This window comes from Phasianus colchicus, chromosome 10 (assembly GCF_987193195.1).
Source record: "Phasianus colchicus chromosome 10, bPhaCol1.hap1.1, whole genome shotgun sequence".
Taxonomy (NCBI): domain Eukaryota; kingdom Metazoa; phylum Chordata; class Aves; order Galliformes; family Phasianidae; genus Phasianus; species Phasianus colchicus.
The window spans coordinates 15746376-15767250 of record NC_143445.1 but is presented as its reverse complement, the minus strand read 5'-3'; the positions used below and the strand labels follow the sequence as shown (position 1 = coordinate 15767250).

At 64.5% G+C, this 20875-nt stretch overlaps 1 protein-coding gene across 9 annotated transcripts; it reads right to left on the bottom strand.

Annotated features, from left to right (window-relative positions):
* Positions 1-803: 803 nt before the first annotated feature.
* On the bottom strand, positions 804-20514 carry TNK2 (tyrosine kinase non receptor 2). Of its 9 annotated transcripts, none has more exons than XM_090147434.1 (17): positions 20153-20514; positions 17731-17887; positions 10961-11138; positions 10741-10811; positions 9556-9768; positions 9288-9440; positions 8796-9073; positions 8588-8714; positions 8352-8498; positions 8145-8239; positions 5556-5750; positions 4208-4299; positions 3561-3680; positions 1816-3167; positions 1371-1466; positions 1159-1286; positions 805-1079 (listed from the first exon to the last, which is right to left on the bottom strand). In XM_090147434.1, exons 3-17 carry the CDS (start codon positions 11121-11123, stop codon positions 1073-1075), a joined length of 3237 nt encoding a protein of 1078 aa, XP_090003560.1. In that variant the 5' UTR covers positions 11124-11138; positions 17731-17887; positions 20153-20514; the 3' UTR covers positions 805-1072. The 9 variants fall into 9 exon arrangements, with proteins under 9 accessions (XP_090003552.1, XP_090003556.1, XP_090003560.1 ...); XM_090147429.1 differs by lacking the exons at positions 17731-17887; positions 20153-20514 and adding exons at positions 14589-14851; positions 14981-15179; XM_090147426.1 differs by lacking the exons at positions 17731-17887; positions 20153-20514 and adding an exon at positions 14589-15180 and having other exon boundaries at positions 804-1079.
* Positions 20515-20875: the final 361 nt, after the last annotated feature.

Sequence of the window (20875 nt, the reverse complement as noted above, 5' to 3'; positions counted from 1 at the left end):
TCCACCTGGCCCCCAGTAGTGCCCACCCCACTGCCCCGATGCCCCCAGAGATGAGGGGCATTGTGCTAAGGGCCCATGACCTTAACATGGCCGTTGCGTGCAGGGGGTTATCTGCGCCATCGGTGTGTATCCCATTGCAAACACCCACGCAGATCCGGGCTGGGAAGGGGGGGAGAAAGGGGGAGGGGTGGTTCCACACGGGCTGGGCTGTGCCTCAGTTGCAGGTCACCTTAAACCAGGGAAATGCAGTGAGATGCACCCAACAGCCTCCTGCACCCACCGTTCCCCCTGGGGACCACCAACGCCCTACCTCATATCCATGCTCACACACCCAGGTTTGGGCACCAAGGTCCCCCTTCCCTTCTGCGAGGTGGCACCTCGGGACACCCAGGCAACGCATTCCAACAATGCTTTGGGTGCACAGAGTGCCACCCCCAACCCCCGCTCTCCAGCACCTGGCTGCGGCTCGGCGGTGCCATGCGGTTGCACAACCCCTTTGTTGTGTGGGTGGGGGAAGAGATGCAGGGCTCGCCGCTCCCTGCCTGGGCATGAGTCACACGGTGCTCCAGGCACATCTGCTGCGGGGCGCGGGGGTGGCACGGCCTCAGCAGGGTACAGGGGGCACTGGGGCTGTGCCATGGGGTCACCCCAGTGTGTGCCATAGGAGCATGCATGCATTCTTCCTGTGAGCGTCAGGAATGCCTGTGTGAGCTGGCAGCAACCCAGGAGCTGGGCACGAGCACCCTCCTCCTTTCCATTGATTATTTTTATATATATAGATATATAATATATATATAATATAATATATATATATTAAAATTACATTTCTCTTTACAAAAACAATTCAACATCAGGCCAAGGGACGGAGCTCATCTCCTCAGCCAGGGCGCAGACCCCCAGACACAGGGGCTGTGGCATAGTCTCAACCGTTGGGCAGGATCCCTTTTGGGGTTGCCCCCATCCCCCAGGTGGGGCTCAGTCCAGAGTCCAGCAGCAGATGGTGGGATCGGGGTGGTGACCCCGCAGTGAGACGCCTGCTCTGGGTCCGGCGTCGCTCACCTGGTCCCTGCTGTCACCGCCTGCAAGGAGAGGACATGAGATCAGGGGGTGACAGGGTTGGATTGGACCCCATCCCCAGAATAATATTCATGGACCTACTTCTGCCTGGAGGAGCTGTAGGGGTCGAGGAGGTGGGAGCTGGCCTGCGCCAGGTTCCAGTCGAACATCTCCAGCACTCGGTGGCACTCCACGCGGGACTTCAGCCCCAGGCAGAAGAGCTGCTCCACCTGCAAGGGGACACAGGGCATAAGGATCAGGATGTCAACGATTGTTCCCACCCTGCTGGCAGCGGGTGCTGAAGCATGCTGTACCTTCAAGTACTGGATGGCACGTTGAACATTCCAGCCGTGGTTCTGCAGGGCTGCCTGGCACTCTTCGGTGGTGACACCATGCACTGTGTCCTGAACCTGGGGAAGAATGGAGGTCACTGTGCATCACCGTGGGCAGCAGAGCTGGGGAGTCAGGGAGACACTATGGCTGCCACCCTCAAGACTCCACAGGAGTCGGGCACAGCAATACGGTGTCAACATGCCTCCTGGGCTGGGGTGACAGCCACCTTCCTCTCTGTTCCATGGGTCCAACTGTGGGTAGGGCTAATTTGGGTTAGAAGGGCCCTCAATCCCCATGTGGGAGCTGCAATGACACTCCTGCATGCCTTCAACCCTCTGCGGGTTGAATATTGGGAAACTGAGGCACGGGGAGGGGATACCTTTTGCCCATGGCCACCTGGACAAAAGCCACCACATTCCTCCTTACCAGCCGGATCTTCTCCGAGGGACGATAGCCATCTGGCCCATCATACACGATTTTCTGGAGGCTGCAGGAAGCTTTCACCAAACACTTGGGCCCGAGGTTGCTGTTGTTGGAGGAGAAGTTGGCCTTGTAATCGGGCTGCTGCTGCACCATGGGCCGGACGGTGGCCGTGGTGACCACGCGGGATGCTGGTGCCTCTTCGGGGCTTTTGGCCTCCTTGAAAAACTTCTCATACTTATCCAGGTAGGCAGGGCGCTCGGGCAGCAGGTAATAGTGGGTGCTGCTGACCTTCTGCCCATCCTTCACAATGGGCAGGATGCAGGGCCCCTTGGAGCAGTCCTTGCCCTGTGCCTGGATCACTTTGGGGGTGGCATATTTGGGGTCCAGGGCGAAGCTCTGTGTGGTGGGCATGGGTTTCCCTGGTGATGTGGACAGGCAAGAGCAGAGGGCAGCACGCTGCTGTGGGGAGCCCACCTGCAGGGCCATGGGGCTGGGCGTCCGTGAAGTGGGCTGTGACAGCGGGTCCCGAGGGGGGATTTGGGGTGGTCGGTCCTCTTCACCCCCCGAGGCTGGGGACAGCTCCCCAGACCAACGCCCAGGTTCATTGCGGCGCAGTGGCCGAGGAGGGATGGGAACACGGGGTGGGATTTGGGGTTTGTCGTCAGCCAGGCATGCGGATGGCCCTCGGGGCACATTGAACCTCTTCATGCACTCCTGCTGCAGCTCCTGGAAGATCTCAGTAGTCTGCGTCAGGCTGGGTTGCTTGGTGTCCTTGGGGGGCAGAAAGAGGTTGTCCTCCAGCCCCGCTGCCCGCTCGCCCTCATCCACAAAGCCGTAGTTGGTTTCACCCCGCTCACGTGCCCTGGGAAGGCCAGCACGGCTGCCCTGCCGCCCCAGGGGGCTGTTGATGGAGCACACCTCAAAGTCATCCTCATCCTGTGCCACGTCATCGTAGGCTGGCGGTGGGGGCAAGGGCCGGGAGTCCCAGTCCACCACTGGCGTGGGGTGGAGGGGCCGGGGCAGGGCTCGTGTGGGGCTTTGTGGGGGTGTTTTGTCCAGCAGCGAGAAGGCCTCCATGGCCAGTTTGGCGAGGGAAGGGGCTGTCAGGTCCCCCACGGGCGAAGGGGTAGCAGGGGGCACCTCCTCCCCAAAGTCAATGAGGGTCACCTCGCCGCTCGTTGGTCCCTCACTGGGTGACCGGCTGGGTTGCCGCTCACCCACCTTGGTGCCCGGCACGCGGGCAGAGGGTTTGGCAAGCCGGAGGCCCTTCCCCGGGCCTGGCTTCTTCAGGCAGAGCTTTCGGAGGCCAGCCGACAGGCCCTCCTCCTCCTCACTGACCGGGTCGTAGGAGGGCTCTAGGAAACAAGGGAGAAAGCAGTGAGTATCCCACTGCGCTACCCACCAGTACACCCATCCCGTGTCCCCAGCTGTCGCCAATCTCAGAGGTGACTCCAGACCCCAACTCCTTCCCAAAGCCACAGTAAGACCCCAGAAAGCTCCCCGCAGCCCCATAGCACAGCAGCCTCAGCCACCCCTCACCCTGCTCTCTGGGCAGGGTCCACGGTGAGCCAGGAGGTGAGGACTTCCCCCTCCCCCCACTCCACAGCCATCCCAGTGCATGCCATTTCTGGAGCTCGGGGACACAATCCACAGGGAGCAGAGCCATGCTGTCACCCCCAGGTGCCCAGCAGCACCCGCACGTGCCATTGGTGAGAGCAGGAGGCGAGCACACAGCACACCCCGAGTACCTTGACAGAAAGGAGCTAAGAGAGAAGAGAAGGGGCAGGAGCAGGGCTGGCGGCTCCCAGAACAGCCCGACTTACTGGTAAGCAGGATGGAAGGCTGAGGCGGGCGTGGAGGCGGCTGCCCTGCAGGAGGAGAAGAGAGAGCCCGAGAGCAGGCGGGACGCGGGGTGAGCGCGCGGAGCAGGCGGCAGCCGGGGCGGCTCTTAGCAGGAGCATGGCGCATGCTTTGTCCCCCTGCACCGCTATGGACAGCAGCAGGTGCCGGTGGGCTGCCCCAGTGGGTCGCGGGGTTGGGGGTACAGAACTTGCACGGCGTTGGCTGCAACCGCACCAGTGAGCCGCTCTGCCCCGTAATGGGGAGCCCTGCCCCGGGAGAGGACGAGGGGCCCGGCCGAAGGCCAGCAGGGCAGAGTCCAGTCCGGAGGGGCCGGGCAGAGCCGCCCACAGTGCTGGCAGTGGCACCGGGCAGGGTGACAGCGCGCGCTGGCTCCCCACCACCAGGGCTGCAACAAGCGAATGGCAGCAGAGAGACGGAGCAGAAGGGACAGAGGGATAGTCCTGCCCGCCACCCAGGCAGAAGGGTGCTCAGAAGGGACTTGGTGCAGCTGACAGGTCGGAGGTAGGGGAGGCGAAAGGGTGAAAACACTTACTTTTAGCCCTTCCTGGGAGCTGGGTGGGTCTGGCAGCGCTCAGGTCCACTCCTAAAACATCAGGAGGGTCCATGGGATTTCCCAGGTACAGCCTGGGGGGAGAAAGAAGAGAGCAACGGGGGATCAGTGGGATGCTGCACCTCCCTGGGCTCACGGGACGCGCCTGGTTATACATTCTGTACGCTGCAACATACAGTAGGGGACTCACCCTGCCTCTTGCTGCAGGATGGTAACCCCAAGCTCCATGGAGAGAGGTACATCCCAACTGCCACGTCCCTATGATGCCAAGTTCCTCTGTGCTGCATTTTATGAGGCTTCTGGCTCTACAGCACAGCCCCTGGTGCCGCCCCAGTGTCACCCATCCCCTCTCTGCCTGCGGCACAGGGCACCCACACGTGGGGTACCGAACCCAGAGCAGCGCGGCGGGAGGCCCGGGCGAGCCATCGCAAGCCAGGCATGGCGAGGCAGAGAGCCGGCGCAGCCCGAAGGCCTGGGTGTGTGCCGAGCTCGGTGCGTTCTCTGCGGCCCGGACGGCACGTACCCAGGGCGCGTGCCCACGCAGCGGGGCGCGGGGAGGCCTGCCAGGGCACGAGGCACGTCCGTGCGCCCGGCGCCTCGACAAAGCACTCCGGGGGCCGCCTGCAACAGCTCCAGTGCTGGGAGCCGCCTGCACAGCTCCAATGCTGGGAGCCCTGTTGTATTGCTGGGGTGCCGTGGGTATCACCATTCCATGGGGTGCGGGAGCTGCCTCGACACTGTGGGAGCCGTGCAGGATTTGTAGTTGCATCTTGTTCCTCCCCAAATAGCCCTCCCACATCCCCCCATCCTCGAAGTTGGGGGAGAACCCTCAGAGAGCTATAACCATGCCCATAGCTTCCTGGGGTCTGCTGCACCCCAGGATCCAATGCACTATGCCCAGCCTCAACACTGCCCCAGTCCTCCTCCAGTCCTGCTCCCATTACAAACCAAATAGGATCAACTCTTGGTAGAGCATGGGGAGAAAAAAATATGTTACGTCTATATAACGTACCAGCAGCTGTGATACTGTCACCTCTAGAGCGACATTTCCCCTGTCCCAGCACTGCCAAGCACCAAGGGGTCTGTGGGGCTGGGAGAAGGGCTTCGTGCCCAGCCCAGTCCCGTGCCCCCACGCTCCATCCCATGCAGCACCCGACCCCGTTAGTGAGAAGAGGCGAGGGGGTTAGTCAAGCTGCGGGGACCCTGCCCAGAGCTGTCCCCAGCACAGCAGGGAGGAAGAGGAGTTGTAAGGGAGGAAGGCCAAGCTCGCTCCTTGCAAGGGGGAGGCGGGGGGGTGGGGGAGTTGCAGAGAAGACAGAAAGTTTCTTACTCATCAATTTTATCGGGAAACCCCCAGCACTGCTGAGGGTTGGTGTCTCCATGGCCTGTGTGGATGAAGCTGTTTTTAAGCGGCTGGCTGATGTCATGGGCCGACAGCCCCGCCACCGAGGTCACCGTGTTGCGGGGGAACTGGCCCACTTTTAGGGTCCGCTTATTCTGACCCCGCCACCAGTAATTCTCAGCCCTAAGGAATAAAAAGGACCTTCGTTACTGAGGATGGTGTGGGGAGGGTGGCAAGACCCCAGAGGGTGGCGATGGGAGGGGGACAGAGCCCTGCCCCAGTGACACAGGAGGAGCAAAGTGACTCAGCCTATGACACGCAGGCAGGCAGTGGCATGGCTGGGGAGGGTGCCCAGATCCTAATCTTGAGCCCTGAGTCCCCCCAGACACCAAATGCCAGGAGGGGGGCAGAACCCAGCACATAGGGGATGGGGGGTGGTGAGGAGCAGAGCTCCTTGTAGGGTGCGTCCCTGCACACCCCAAGATGCTCAGGAGCCCTGGACACGGGGCTGCTGTCACTGGGGATGGAAGAAGCAATGGCCATGGGACCAAGAGTCTGGGTGCTGATGCTGAATCCCCAGATATCCCAGTGCCCATGTGGGAAACCAAAGTGGGGACATCGGGCTGTGGGATCTCCCTTATTTCCTTCCTCCCTTCCTACCAGTGGAGCCCCATGCGGGGTGAGCTTCCTCTGACTATCTGGAGGATACTGGGGTCCCAGCGGAGCCCAGTGCTGCGCCAGGACACAACTACCACTGGGGTGGCACAGCCATAGGAGGGGACAAACCCAGAAAGCAAACTCCGGGCAGAGCCCCCCAAGCAGCACCCCCCCAGCCTCTCCCTATCCTGCACCCCCTCCCCTCTCACCCCATGCACTGGGGGACGCCCGCAGCCCCGCTCTTCCTGGGCAGGCAGCGGAGCCGCGCAGGGGGTGGCACAGCTGCCGGCGCTGCCAACCCGGCGAGGCTGGCACGGGCCCCGCGGTTTCCTGGAGTCACCTGTGAGTCACCCGCGGCCACTAGCTCAGCCCTTTTCCTGTTTACCTTCCCCGCTCGCCGCCAGCCAGCCGCATTACTCAGCGCCGGGACCCCTCGGCGAGGGCACCGGGCACCCTCCCTCGCCCGCAGCGCACCGGGGCGGGCTGCTGCGTCCCCTCCCGGGAGGTTCCTGCTCCTTCCCCAGCTCCTAGAGCGATGCTGCGGCCACGCCGCCCCATCCCCGCCGCTCAAACCCCCGGCACAAACCTGCTCCGTGCCCCGCATCCCTGCCGAAAGCCCCCTCCCCGGGCCTTCAGGTAGGTCCTGCCGCCGTGCACACGGAGCCGGGGGCCCCTTCCCCTGCCCACACACACGTACGCACACCCGGCGCTGGTTCAAACGACGTGCAGGGGCTTGAAAAAGGGGTGGGGGGTGTTGACGGTGCCCCGGGGCGGCCTCAACGGGGCCGGATGCAGCCCCCGGAGGAGCCCCCCGCCCACCGTCCCCTCCCTGCCCTGGCACCCCACAAAGGGAAACTGTGGCACGGGGCAAGCCCCCCCAGCCCCCGAACAGCAGCAGCACCACGAAGCCCCACCAGTCCTACCTCCCACCCCTAAGCAGCAGAGCCACCCCGACACCGCGCCTGCTGGGGAAACTGAGGCACGAGAGGCTGCACGCAGCCCCCGCAGCCCAACGGCACCCCTAGAAGGACCGCATCCCCACCCCTGCCCCCACCCCCGTGCCCCTCACCGCTGTGCACTTCACCCGGGGCCGGCAGTGGGGTGAGCGCGGCGGCAGCAGCAGCCCCGCAGTGCGCCCGTGATGCACCGGGGACGATGTGCGCGCAGTGGCGCGGCCGCGCCGCCCTCCGCCGCTCCTTTCCCTCCTTCCCTCCCTCCGCCGACGCCGTTTCCCTTCCCTTCCCCTCCCCTCCCCTCCCTGCAATTAAACCACCGCCAGACCCTGGGCAAGAGTCATCGGGGAGCAGCCGGGGGAGAAAGCTGGTCCCTGCAGCCACACAAATCCGGCCTGATTCACCGTGCCGGAATGCGGGGAGCCAGCCCCAGGGGAGGGGGGCAGAGGGGAGGCTGCGCCTTTCTGCTCGCCTCCACCCCGCTGTGGGGCCAGCAGGGGGGCTGGCACCCTGTGCAACACCGGGGAAAGGGACGTTGAGTGCCTCCAGCGTGTCCCTTGGGGACAGGATCCTAGAGGGGATGCTCTGAGGATGGGCATCCAGGGACCCAGTGTCACCCACCCTCCCAGCCTGGTGCCGGGGACCTCCAGGGTGGGGAACGAGGGCATGGGGCAGCATGGAGCAGCCACTAAGCAAAGCCTCAGAGCAGGAGCAGAGGTGGCACTGAGGCCCTGGTGACAGTGGCACGTCCCGGTTGCTATCAGCAGGGAGCGGCTGCCTGGCAGCTGTGTCCTAGGGCAAGGCCGTGGGGTGAGTCAGCGGGGACAGGTGCTGTGGGGCAGAACCCCAGACTCCCCACAGCTCTGCCCACTGCTCCCCATCCTTGGCTGCCAGCCCCCACCCAGGGGGGCTGTGCTTTAGGGGTTGTGCTTTACAGGACTGGCTCAAGGTCCCCCCCATGCACTACCTGCCCTCGATGACTGTGATGATGTCGTTCATCTGGATGTGCAGCTTGTCGGGCTCCTCAAAGTCCTGCAGAGCCCTCATGTCTGTGGGCTGGGCCTGCAGGGATGGTGGGGTTAGTGCATGGGGACGCAGCATCTCCACATCCCCCTTCACTCTGCACTGGGAAGAGGCAACAGGGGCCACCTGAAACCCTCCACCCCACACCTACCTCCACCAGGAAGTCGCGCAGGGCCACGAAGGTGGGCCGATCCTCGGGCTTGTGGGCCCAGCACTGCAGCATGACATTGTAGACGTCCTGAGGGCAGTCCTCGGGCCGTGGCAGCCTCTCGCCCTCCTTGTCAATCTTGTGTAGGATCTGTGAGGCAAGGCAGTGCCATCATGAGACAGTGTGTGCTGGGGGCAGTTGGTCTGGGAAGTCATAGATAAGGGGCTTGCTGCACCCACCTGGCTGCCATTGAGGCCAATCCATGGCTCCTGCCCATAGGTGAACATCTCCCATAGTGTCACCCCAAACATCCAAGTGTCACTTGCGTGGGAGAAGGTGCGTGTCTTTAGGCTCTCAGGAGCACACCTGCATAGGGAAGGATGTGAGCATCACGAGGGGTGGATCCCCAGATCCTGCTCCCCATGTGGACCTCCAGCCCAAGCTCACCAGGCAAAAGGCACCTTACGATGCTCCTGCATCACGTAGTGGTCGTCATTTTTGGGCAGAGCCCTCATCAGCCCAAAGTCCCCGATCTTGACCTGCTCATTGGAGGCGAGCAGGATGTTGCGGGCAGCCAGGTCTCGGTGGATGAAGCGCTTGGACTCCAGGTAGGCCATACCCTTGGCCACCTGGATGGCATACTGGCAGAGCGTGGAGATGAGAAAATGGCCCTGGTTCTTCCGCAGACGGTCCAGGAGGGAGCCCAGAGGGGCCAGTTCTGTCACCTGGGGAAGGGGATAGCAAAGTGGTCAGGCTGAGGACACCCCATTTTGGGCTGCTTTCTGTCCCCCAGTCTTGGCACCACTGGAAAAAGGCTGCAGTGGAGTCCATTGGAGGTGGGCTCCATGGATCACATGGCCCCACAGACAGCAACACTGCCTTGCAAGGCTTGCTGACAGCAGCAGCCACAGGACAGGGCTGGTCCTGCTGGGGACTCACCATCTTCATGGGGTGGGAGAGCACCACGCCGTAGAGGCGGATGAGGTTCTTGTGGTCCAGCGAGTGCATGGCATTCACCTCGCGGATGAAGTCATCCAGCACCTCTGGCTGGCTCAGCACATCCGTCTTCAGACACTTCACAGCCACGTTGAGCTACAGCCAAGAGAAGGGGTGAGCCATGGAATAGGAACAACACCTTCCTGGGGGTGTCCCTGTGCCTAGACCCCCACCACCAGCACAGGGTTTTGCACAGGCTCGTGCCCCTCACCGTCTTGCCAGCAGGTGTGCACCACTCTCCACGACGCACAACACCGAAGGAGCCATCACCCAACTTCTCGAAAAGCGAGAGGTCCCGCTCCCTGATGAGGCAGGTGAGGGAGTGCTGACCCCCTGTGTCCGGGGGTGGTGGTGTTGGGGGCTTGCGGAAGGTGCTGTGGGGCTGAGGAGGCAGCTCTGAGTCAGGGCGCTTCCCGCTGAACACCTGCAGCATGCAAATGGGCAAGATGTGGGCTTGGAGACACCCACAGGTCTTCCCTCCCATCGGTGGTGGCCAGAGCCTGCCTCAGTTTCCCCTTCCCACTAGTGAGAGCTGTTGGTGCCTTGCTGGTGCCAGGCAGACTGGTCGCCCCATCCACATCTTTGGCTCTGCACACGCTGTTCCTTCTGAAACCTACTGATGACCCCACGTGGTGTTTCCCCAGCGGGCGGCGTGCTGAGCAGCACTTCTAGATGGATGGAGGAGTACTGCCCTCCAGCAGCCAGAGGTCCCAGGCGCTCCTCGGCCAGGCTGTGGGCACACGATGTGCCTGGGCACCGTTCCAAGAGAAACCTCCAGCGCAGTGACACATCCCTGCAGCAACGTGGGCCTTGCGACACGCACTGCTGCTGCCAGCTGCCCAGAGGGGTTGGGGACGGCTCTTCTCCCCACCAGCTGGCACTGGGCACGTCGCCCACGGGAAGGGGTCTGTCCTGGCTCACAGCTGGGGCAGCTGGCACCTGCATGGGGAGTGCGGGGGCCGGGGCAGGCATGTGGCTGCGGTGGGAGGTGGCATTTCTCTGCCCGGCACAAGGCTGAGTCGCCTTCTATTAAAAGCCAGGCACAGCTCGGCTCAGCCCAGATGAGTCACAGGAGGGAGAGGCCACGACCCAGCACCCAGCTGGTGAGCACACAGGCCATCTGGGGCTGTGAGGTAGGTGCCCAGGGGTGCAGCATCACAGCATCACTGTCATTAGGGAAGGGTCCCTGGATCCCCCGCCCTAGTGCTGCTGGGAGCTGAGGCAGGCAGAGGGCTGCACAGCCCACAGGGCTGGCTGAGGCTCTGCTACTAATTAGCTCTGAATAAGTTTCTTGGAAAAAGAGGCAAATCACAGGAGGGGAATGAATTTCCTGAGTGCTGATCCCAGCTGAGAAGTGACCCAAGAGCTGCGTAGGGCTGGGGCATGTTAGCCATACCTTGCTCATCCAAGATTTCCGCTTGCACATGGCTTTCCTCCGCTTCACCGCCTCCCACAGCCTCCGCTGGCCTATGGGATACAGGGACTGTCACTGACACAGGGCCCTTCTTGAGAAGAATCACCCTTCAGCCCTTGGGACCACACGTTCCTCTGGGCTCACCAAAAGATGCAGCCACAGAAGGATACAGGGGAAGGTTGAGGGAGGAGGATGTACGCACCGGGACGCCCCATGCCAATCTTCTCCAGATCCTCATTTTTGACGTACTCGAAGTGGGACAGGCGGGTGACGTTGAGTTCGTCCCGGATGCGCAGGAAGTATTGTTGCAGCTGCAGCTCAGTCAGCAGCTCCAGCAGCCAGTCTGTGCCTTCTTCCGCCTGCATGCTACAGCTCAGCTTCTGCCACACAAGGTGCTGGGTTAGTGGGGACCCTGCACTGCTCCCCAGTGTCCCCAGGAGCCTAGCCCTATCCCCACCCGTGTGCCAGAGGGGCTGGAAGCCGGGGCTGCTCCCTGTCCCAGTGGGGATGCCAGGGATACTCACGGGACTCACCTCCTGCAGAGCCCATCCTGGGCTTTCTTCCCTATCAGCAGGACCCATGGAGAAGGGCGTAAACCCCATAGTGCCCACAATCCTAATGAAACACCACCTTGTGCTATATGTACCCAGGCAGCGGTGCCAGGGATGGAGAAGAGGCAGAGCCCCAAAGCATGGCACAGATGCCCCTAACGCTGTCCCCACGCTGCATGCTGGCATCTTACAGACATAAGGGACAGTCGCACCTGGCACCAGACATGCACATGGGGCACCCCATGACTGGCCTTCAGCCACGCTCCCTGTGTCCAGCTGCTGAGGGTGGAGGTGGCAGCTGTCCCCTGCAGAGACAGACACCTCAGTGCTGTCTTGGTGCCATAAGGCGGTGGCACAGGAGGGGACAGATGGAGACACAGAGCTGTGAGCATGCAGGGAATGAAGGTCCCCAGGGTGTCATTATCACCTCCCCAGAGCTGTGCCGGGGCACAGGATCCCCAACACCATGGATCCTCACGTCCCCCAAGTATCCCCTTGTTGCACCGCACCTCGCTGTCCCCTCTCTCCGTCCCCACCATAATCGCAGCCTTCCGGGAAGGGACCCGGCTCAGCCTCCCGCCTCCAGCAGCCAGAGGGGACGTGGGAAAGCCCCCACGCCGGCCCCACAACAGGGCAGCCCTGTCCATCCTCCCCTTTCCCTGGGGAGACGACGTGGCCCCCAGCCCCCTCACCATCTGTGTCCCAGCCGCGTCACCGCCATCGCAGCCCTCGGCTAAAAATACGGCGGGCACGGGGCACGGGGGGGCACTGCGGCCGAAGGAGCCGCCAGCTCACAGCACGGGGCCATTCGCGGCACCGGGGGGTGACGGCCACTTACTCGGTAGACGCGGAAGCGGGCGAGGAAGGGGAAGGAACGGCGCAGAGTCTCGAAGCGTCGCATCCTGTTTGGCTGCAGCCTCGGCCCAATGTGCTCAGGGTACCCCTGCGGGTGCCAGCGTCCCTTGGGCACGGCGAACCCAGCAGAGCCAGGGGACCTACGGGGGTGTCAGCCCGGCTGGGCGACGGCTTGCTGAATGCCACCCGGGTACGGCAACCCCACACATCCCACAGCAGGCGCAGAGGGCTCGGGGCATCCCTGCTGCACAAGGGCCGGCAGCGGGACGCAGCGCTGTGCTTCTCCTCCTCCTGCTTCCGTCGTGCCCTCCTTCCCGGCCGTCCTGCCCTCCCCTTCCCAAACGCAATGGGGTTGGAGCCGCGGCGTCGGCGCTGTCCCGATCGGTGCCCACGGGTTCGCTCCCCGGCAGTGGCTGTCTGTGGGTCCTGGGGCTTCGAGCGGCCGCCCTGCCCGGCTCCTGTCCCAGGAGGGTTTATTTTAGCTGCGCGTTGGCCCGGCTCTGGGCCGTGCGCCCAGGGGGCCGGGCTCCGATCAATGTGCTGCTTTCTCTCTTGTTCGGCGGGTGCTCGGCAGCTGCACCGCCTGGGAGAGCGGACCCCGGCTCCCATTGCCATGGAAACTCGCTCCGGCCTTGGGAAAAGCTCCCAGGCCTCAGTTTCCCCCCTCAGGAAGCAAGGCGGGAGGGGGGACATCCGGCCCTGCGCTCCCAAAGGGGAGGCGGTGGGCATGAAGCCAGGGTAATGTGCGCCCGGTGCCGCTGCCCCACGAGCCACAAGGGACAGTGGGTGTGCTGCCAGCCCCATAAACCCACAGGTTGCCAGACCCCGTGGGGTGCTGGGGGATGTAGAGATGAACCCCTCCAAAACAACCGGTGTGCCAAGGTGACGTGGGACAGGCAGCTCTTGCTGCATTGTGGCCATGCCCAAAGAGCTTCCGCCGTGGTTTCCAGTGCCGAGATCCCGGCTGGCACCCGGCACAACGGCCCCATTGAGCAGGGACAGACGGGCACAGTGCCCTCGGCACCAAGCTCTGCCACGCGCCAGTTCTCTGCCCTGGGGACACCGTGGGTGTGGGGGTTCCCTGTCCCACTGTGCAGCCTCCAGCAACCTCTGGTACCCCCAAACTCCCTGGACAGGGCTGCCCAGCTGCATTACAGCTGTGCACGCCGTGCTTCAGTTCCCCTCCTCGCAATGAGCCCAAGAGCACAGGGCCAACACCACCACCTCAGCCCTCAGTACCCCAGTGGGGTGCGAGCCCCCAGAAGCTGTGGGGCACAAACCACAGCTCCCACCACCCAAGGAGACAGCAAAGAGCCACGGCACAGGGGCACGGGGATGGATGGCACAGGTACCCACGCACACACCTGCAGCGCTGGGATGCACCCTACGTGCACGCACGCTCCTGCACGGGCGGTGACGGCTCTCACGTGCACCCCAGGACCACACGCACGCAATCCTGCAACCACACGCACCACGCACACACCCCGACACGTGCACGACCGCAACCACACCTCCTTCTCCCCTTCCTTGCACTCAAACACATCACCTCCGCGCACCCCTCCCCACCCCCTGCAGCTACCGCCGTGCCCGGGCGCACGTGCACCAACACCCCGAGCACCAACAGCCCACCACCCTCTCCGACTGACGCACGTCTGGCTGTGCGCCCGCACACCGCTCCTGGGCACCGCGGCCATACACCCACGGCACCGCGCAACGTCACGGCTCTGCCCACGGGCTCAGTCAGCCGCGGGCGGCACACGCAGCGCCAGTGTGACGCACGCCCTCCCGAGGTGACACGCGGGGGTGCACACACACATCCCGACCCTCCGCCGGACCCTTTCCCGGACCCTATACCCCTCGCTCCCAGATGGGGAAACTGAGGCGCGGTACGCGAGTGGCACCAACACGCAGCCAACCCCTTTTGGGGGCGAGGGGGGAGAGGGGGGGGGGAAGGAACAGCCCCGATTTGCGCAGGGTGACCCCAGGAAGGGGACACGGGTCCATGCCGCTGCAGATGGCCATCTGCGTGGCTGCCAGCCACCTGTGCTGGGCACCGTGCCCATCCTGCGGTAGCCCCTCTGTGCCCAACGCCGTGCCAGCGCCAGCTGAGCCAGGCTCACACCGTGCCACCAAGAGGGGACAGTGCACGCCTGTGTGAGAACACCTGCGTCCACATCCCAGCACCGTCCCCCAGTAATACAATTCCTCCCCCACCCCCATGCACTGCGCCTCAGTTTCTCCACGCATCAGAGAAGGAGTGCAGCCACGCAGTTTGGCTGCTGTCCCCATGCCAATTCATGGGGAGATGCCATGCAAGGGGGCATCACCGTGAGACCCCTACGCCATGCCAGCCTCGAACCCACAAGCACCCTGGGGACGCCATGGGGGCCGTGCCACCGTCCCCCCATCTCCCCCCGCACTGACCCGCCGGCACGCCATGCCCAGAGTGACGTCCTGCTGGGGAGGCAGCCCCGGGCGACTGCTGCCCATCCGTGGGGCTCGCAGTCCGCTGCTGTCCGACAGGCTGTGGGGCAGGGCGGGCAGCATCTCCTCCTCCTCCTCGGCGCTGCTCAGGCGCTGGTAGTCACATCTCTCGCCCATGGCAGCGGCGGCGGGTGGGGGGCTCTGCGCCTGCCTGGGGGCGGCGAGGGTTGGAGCCGGGCACGGGATCACATGGCAGAAAGTTGCTGCAGTTCCGGAAAACAGCGAGAGGGTGAAGGTGACCGCGGTGATGGAGGGGAAGAGGGAGGGGGGAGGATGGATGCAGAGGGGAGGGGGAAAAGAGAACGGGGAGCCCCCAGGGTACCCGTCCTCACCGTGGCACTGCTGTTCTCCTCCCAGCTCCGCAGCCTGCGTGCCCCCCCCGGTACCCGAGCGTGGAGGCGGGGGCATCGGCGGTGGCATCACCGCAGCCTCCGTCTCCCCCCGGCTGGCACTGCGCAGCCCTCGTCAGGCAGAGGGGAGCAATGGGGAGCACCACCCGGCGGGGTGGGAGCTATGGAGGTCCCGTGCCTATCCCCGGAGCCGGGGAGGTGGGGGGGGGGGGGGCCGTAGCATCCCCAGCATCCCTCCTGCTGTGGGAGGAGGGGGAAGGGATGCGCGGGGAAGATGGCTGCTGCGCAGCACTGGCGCAAAGCTCAGCAGGGCAGGGAGCGTAGCCAGGCCCTAGTGTGATGAGGGAGCATGCGGCAAGGATGCACTCTGTGATAGATATCCCACCCCTAGCGCAGAGCTGAGGGGTGGCCCTGAGATGCTGCCCGTGCCTGCAGCCCTCCAACATCACATGCAGTCACAGCAGGAGCGAGCGGCGCTGTGTCACCCCCCCCGGATGGGGACCTGTCATTATCTCATCAGAACCCCCCAGATGCAGGGGGACTTACAGGGGGCTGAGTCAGAGCCACAAGACAGGGAGGAGGCAGGGCCTGGAGCTCTGCAGCCCCCCTACACCTGTCTGTACTTGGGGCATCATACAGCCCCAAGGACCAAAGGGCTCTCGCTGCCACCACTGCACAGCACAACGCCCCACCCCATCTCCTGGTGCCAATGCCATAGGGCATGACACCCCATTCTACATCCCATTTTGTCCCCTAGAAACCTCTTCCCCCAGTGACCCCCCCACAGCTTCTCCCTTCCCATCCTCTTGCCCCCTCCCCCCTCCCCCCATTCACCCGCAGCCCCAGCTAAGCTGCAAGATGACCCCACGGTCCCAGTGCAGGGGGCACAAGCCCATCCTGCCCCCACCCCCCCCAGCACACCCTATACCCAGTGGGGCATTGGCCTCTCGGCGGCCCCTCCTGCCATACCACAGAGGTGAGCTCAGCACCAAGCTGAGCCCGCGGGCGCGGGGCGTGGGAGCAACAGCCACCTCCGCGCGCGGCCCCGCCGGCGTCACCGCTGTGACTGATGCACGTGCTATGCCACCTTCCTGCTGGCCCCAGCCACACCGCCCGTACACCCCCCACCAGAAGAACTTTCACCCAGTGCTGGTGGAGCAATGCTGCAGGGTCTGTGCGCTGTCCCCACAACCCAGGGTCACTCGGCACAGCCGGGCCAGGCTATGTGCATGGCACGAACCCTTAAATGCAGCGTTGGGAACCAAACCCCAATTGTGGGTTGTGAACCGAAACCCAAACCCAGCACCCACAGACCAAACTCCCAAAGCAAGAGCAATCTGGAGCAGGTGCACAGCATCACCCCAGGGGGTTCCCACCAAAACCACGGTCACTAAGCTACCTGTGGCAGCGACAGTCACACTGACCACAAAGTGTCCTCCCCACCGCAGGACACCGGACCTCCCCATCACTCCAGGCAAGCCAGCGTCACCCTTGTCCCCACATCCCTCTTGATGTCCCCAAGGAGCAAGGCAGCAGCATCCCCCACACCCACTCCATCTCCCTGCGGAGCTCTGAGGCAGGGGTTCCCCACTCACCTCCAGCACAGCACATCACCCCGCTCACTGTCACATCAGGGCTGGGGCTCACCACCCTGCCTGCCTCCTTCCTGACAGCGGTGTCGCCTGGAAGTGATGTCACCGACTCCAGCAGTGGCACAAGTGGCTGTGCTCCGGGCTGGTTTGCTCAGCCCTGGCGGGGCCCCGGGGGTGGCCCCAAATGGCAGTGACAACACTCAGCAGGCTGGCTGCTCCAGTGCAGCCACGCGCGCGCACACACACACACACATAGGGACACCTGCAGGATGCTGCTGCCCCACTCCCCCGTTGTGCTGCCTCATGTCCCCTCCGAATCCCAGCGCGGTGTCCCCATACCGATGCGTGTTCTGCCTTCCTTGCTGCTGGCACCTGGCATGGCTCGCTGGGACATCTAAGAGGGCTGGTACGGAGCGATGCTGACACCCGTGGTGGGGGTGGGCGGCGAGGCCGGCTCACTGGATGCCCCTGTGCCGGGGGCTCGGTGCCACTGGAGCCCAGCATCATGGTTTGGTTCTGCCCCGGTGCATCTCCTCCTCTCTGTGCAGCCATCAGCCCTTGGACGCGTCCACAGCCCAGCAGTGCCCCCCCCAACAAAGCCCAGTGCAACCCCAATCCTCTCCCTAAGCCTCTTTCCTCTACTAAATCCGCTCCGTATGTCAGGTCGCAGCCTATCGCTCACAGGAGCTGTTCCCCATCTCCACGCTCACCATAGGACCCAATCCTGGTCTGGAATGCATCCCCAGGGTGGTGGGAATACGGTGAACTGGGTGCACGGGGATTTGTGACCCAATCTCATCCCTGGCTCTGTTTCCTCTGGTTGGTTTCAGCCCACCTGGCTGCATTTTGGCACAAAAAGGCAGGAGAGGCACAGGACAGCAGCCAGGCAAAGAGGCAAGGACACATGCATGAACTGTGGGTGCCTCCAGCAAAGCAGCCCCTCAGGACCCACCCGGAGCCCCATGTCCAGAGCAGTGCCAGAGAGCATGTGGCACAGTCCAGCACTGCCACACGATGGCACTGGGCTTGGGATCACTGAGCATCACCGCCCCAGGGATTGAGCCACCAAGAGACCCCCCTGCAACTGGGCACCCCAACACAACACCGATCTGTGCCTGGCAGCCCCTGCACTCCTCTTACCTGAACCAGGCGTGCAGCTCGGGTCCGTTGGCAGCGCCACTCTGTGCCCCAGGGTCCCCACGAGCCCAGCGGTGACACAGAGGTGGCACAGTGTCACGGCTTCACCCACACAGCCATGGGGGTTGCAGAGCTCTGGTCACACTGCCCATAGGGTGCCCTGGGGAAGGAGAGGTCAAGATGGGATCCTGACAGCCCCACATCTGCCCACTCTAGAACCAAATCCAGGGGCAGCACCAAAATGCCCACCCACAGCTTGCTGGCCATGGAGATGTTTCTACCTGGGGGCACAGTGGCCATGGAGCAACAACCTCATGCACAGGGGTTCTGTGTACCCACAGTCCTTCCATCCCCAGCATGAGTACAGCACCTGGGCATGTCCAGGAACCCCAAATCTATGCCCATGTGCCCAGAGCTGGGAAGGGGCCTCAGTGCCAAGCAGAGCAGCACCTTGGCCAGACCACGGAGTACCTGGCTACTCATTAGCACTAATTGGCGGCAGCCTAATGGGCCAGGCAGCAGAGTGAGCAGTGCCCCCTGGCGCTGCTCAGTCAGTGCAGGATCGCAGTCAGCCCAGAGCACAGCTGGAGGGGGGCAACTGGGCACTCCACGGGGCACCTAGGGAAGCCTCTGCTCCTTGCATTAGGTTGGGACCGAGAGGGACACTGGGGACAGAGACAGCCCTACACTCTGCCCAAAATCCTGTACACCCACACCAAGGTCTGCCTCCACCCCAAAGAAGCACTTCCCTCGGCTGCAGCAGGGGACGGAGTCGCATGGTCTCGCCTGCTCCCGCGGCACCACACCTGCAGGAACCGGTGGTGCAGGAGGTGCAGCCGCCCCATCCCCTGCATGCACAGCCCCATCCCCTGCAGGCATGGCCTCCCCGGCACCACTGCCCCCCAGCTCTCCTCCATCTGCAGCTGCTGCACCATCCCAGTGCCGCGGGGTAAGGGCTCTGCCCCAGCCTGGGTGCTGCCGGGGGCTGGAGGAAGGGAAGGAAAGCTTTTCCCCGTGCTTTAGGGAGGGAGGGTGCACTGGGGGCAAAGCCCTCTCCAGTCCCAAACCCAATCTGCTTTGAGGAAGGTGCATGAGAGCGCTGTTTCTCAGAGCATCCCTGAAATACATCAGCGGATGACGCTCTCCAGGAACATCCACCTGCAAATCAGAGACAAACTCAGTGGCCCTGGACAGGATGGGGCTCGTGACACCCCCACCCACAGTGCCCCAAGGACAAGCACCCAGCTGACCCCCTCCCAGTGAGATCCCACATGGCTCAGCCACAGGGAACCTGAGAGCCCACACCTTCCCACCGTGCCCATACCCCAGGGGCTTCCCAGGGGAAACTGAGTCACAGCCACCACCCCCATGCCCAGCCCCAGGCAGCAGCAGGAGTGGAGCGGGGGCACTGGTGGCCCCAAGCTGTTCCCATGCAGTCCCACCGGCACCAGGCCAGTGAACACCAAGCTAACAAGGCCTCAGGTGGCTCGAGGGGCTACAAACAGGTTGTGCAGCCCAAGCCCCCAACATGCACCCCGAGGAGGGTTCATACGGGGCCACGGCTGCTCGCTGTCATCTGTGGGGTGGGCTATATCACGGACTCTTTTAACAAAGAGAGTGCCACTCCTGCACGTCAAGGTGCTACTTTGCTCAGGCTGCAGCTTCAGCAGGGTTTTACCAAAGTAGATGCTTTTTCCCACTCGCTTTGTACCAAACCAGCCCAGCAAGGGTGCGCCTATGGGAACCCCACAGGAGGAGACCCACGGTGCCCGGACAGCAGGCAGGGACAGGGGCTGCGCCGGGGCGGCTCCGCAAAGGTGAGCGCGTGGGGAAGCGCAGCGCCGGGCTGTGTCTCAGCCTGCCCTGGGTGCTGCGTGGCCCCAGGGAACCCCGTGCCCGGGGTCACCGCGTCTGGGCCAAGGGAGCGGGGCGACCGAGTGCCCCTTCGGGATAGCAGGCCGGGCAGGGTCCTCTCAGCGAGGCACCGTCGGGATTAAGTTTTACAGCACTTAAAAACAAGAGGCTGAAAGCAAGCCAATGCGTTTCGAGCGCTTTAGTGGGACAAACCTGCCCCGATGTGGCTGTGCTGGGGATGGAGGGTCCCTGCGCCGCGTGACGCACCCGAGCCGGGGGCCGTGCCCCGAGCACAAGGGTCCTCTGTTCAGCGCGCACAGCCCCCAGAGCCCGGGGAGGAGTGAGAGCGGAGCGGAGCGGAGCTGCGTTCGCAACGCAAACCTTCCGCGGGGCACCGCTCGCCGGAGGGGGCCGAGCGCCCGCATCCCCGCAGTGCCGCAGGGCACGGTGCCAGCGCCGCAGCACCGCCTCCACGTGCCGTGCCCGACCCCGACATCTCCACGCGCCATCCCGGAGCCCGATCCCCACGGCCCCACGAGCGATCCCGGCCCCCAGCCCGCATCGCCCTCACCTCTCGGCTCGCGGCCTCTGGTCCCGCGCGGTGTCCCGGCTCTGCAGGCACCATGCCGGGCGGCAGGGGAGGGGAGGGGAGGAGAAGAGGGGGGATCTCCGCCCTCACACCCCGGCCTCGCGCCTCCGGGGTGGCCACGTGCCGGGGGGCTGCTCCTGCTCCCCGCGGTACCGCTCTCCCTCCTCCTGCACCCCGCGCAGCGCCTCGCCCTCCTCCTGCCGCCCCCTCCTGGCCCACCAGCGGGCTCTGCCCGGGGGGCTGCCCCCCTCCCCGCGCTGCCCGCGCTCCTGCTGCGCCCGGCGGCTCAGGCCCTGCTCCTGCCGCGCTTTGGGGCCGCGCTCCTGCACCCCTCGCCCGCCCGCCCTCCCCCGCCGCGCCCCGGGGCTGCCGCCCTCCGCGCCCCGCGCCGCCCTCCGCCCCCCGTTCCCCCACTGCTCGCGGGGTCTCCGCGCCGCCTTAACGCCCACGGCGGGGGCCGCCCGCTCTCCCCGCTCCTGCAGCCCCACCCGCACCCCCAGCGCCACCCGCTGCCACTGCCCCGGCCGCCCCGCACCGCCCCCGGCCCCGCCGCTCTCCGCCTCCCTCTCGCCGGCCACCAGCTCCTGGCCCTGCGCTCCCAGCCCCGCTTCCTGCACGCCCTCCGCCAAACCCCCCGCTTCCTGCACCCCCGGCGCCACGCCGCCCCCTTCCTGCACCCCCGGGCTCAGCCCCCCGCCCTCCGCT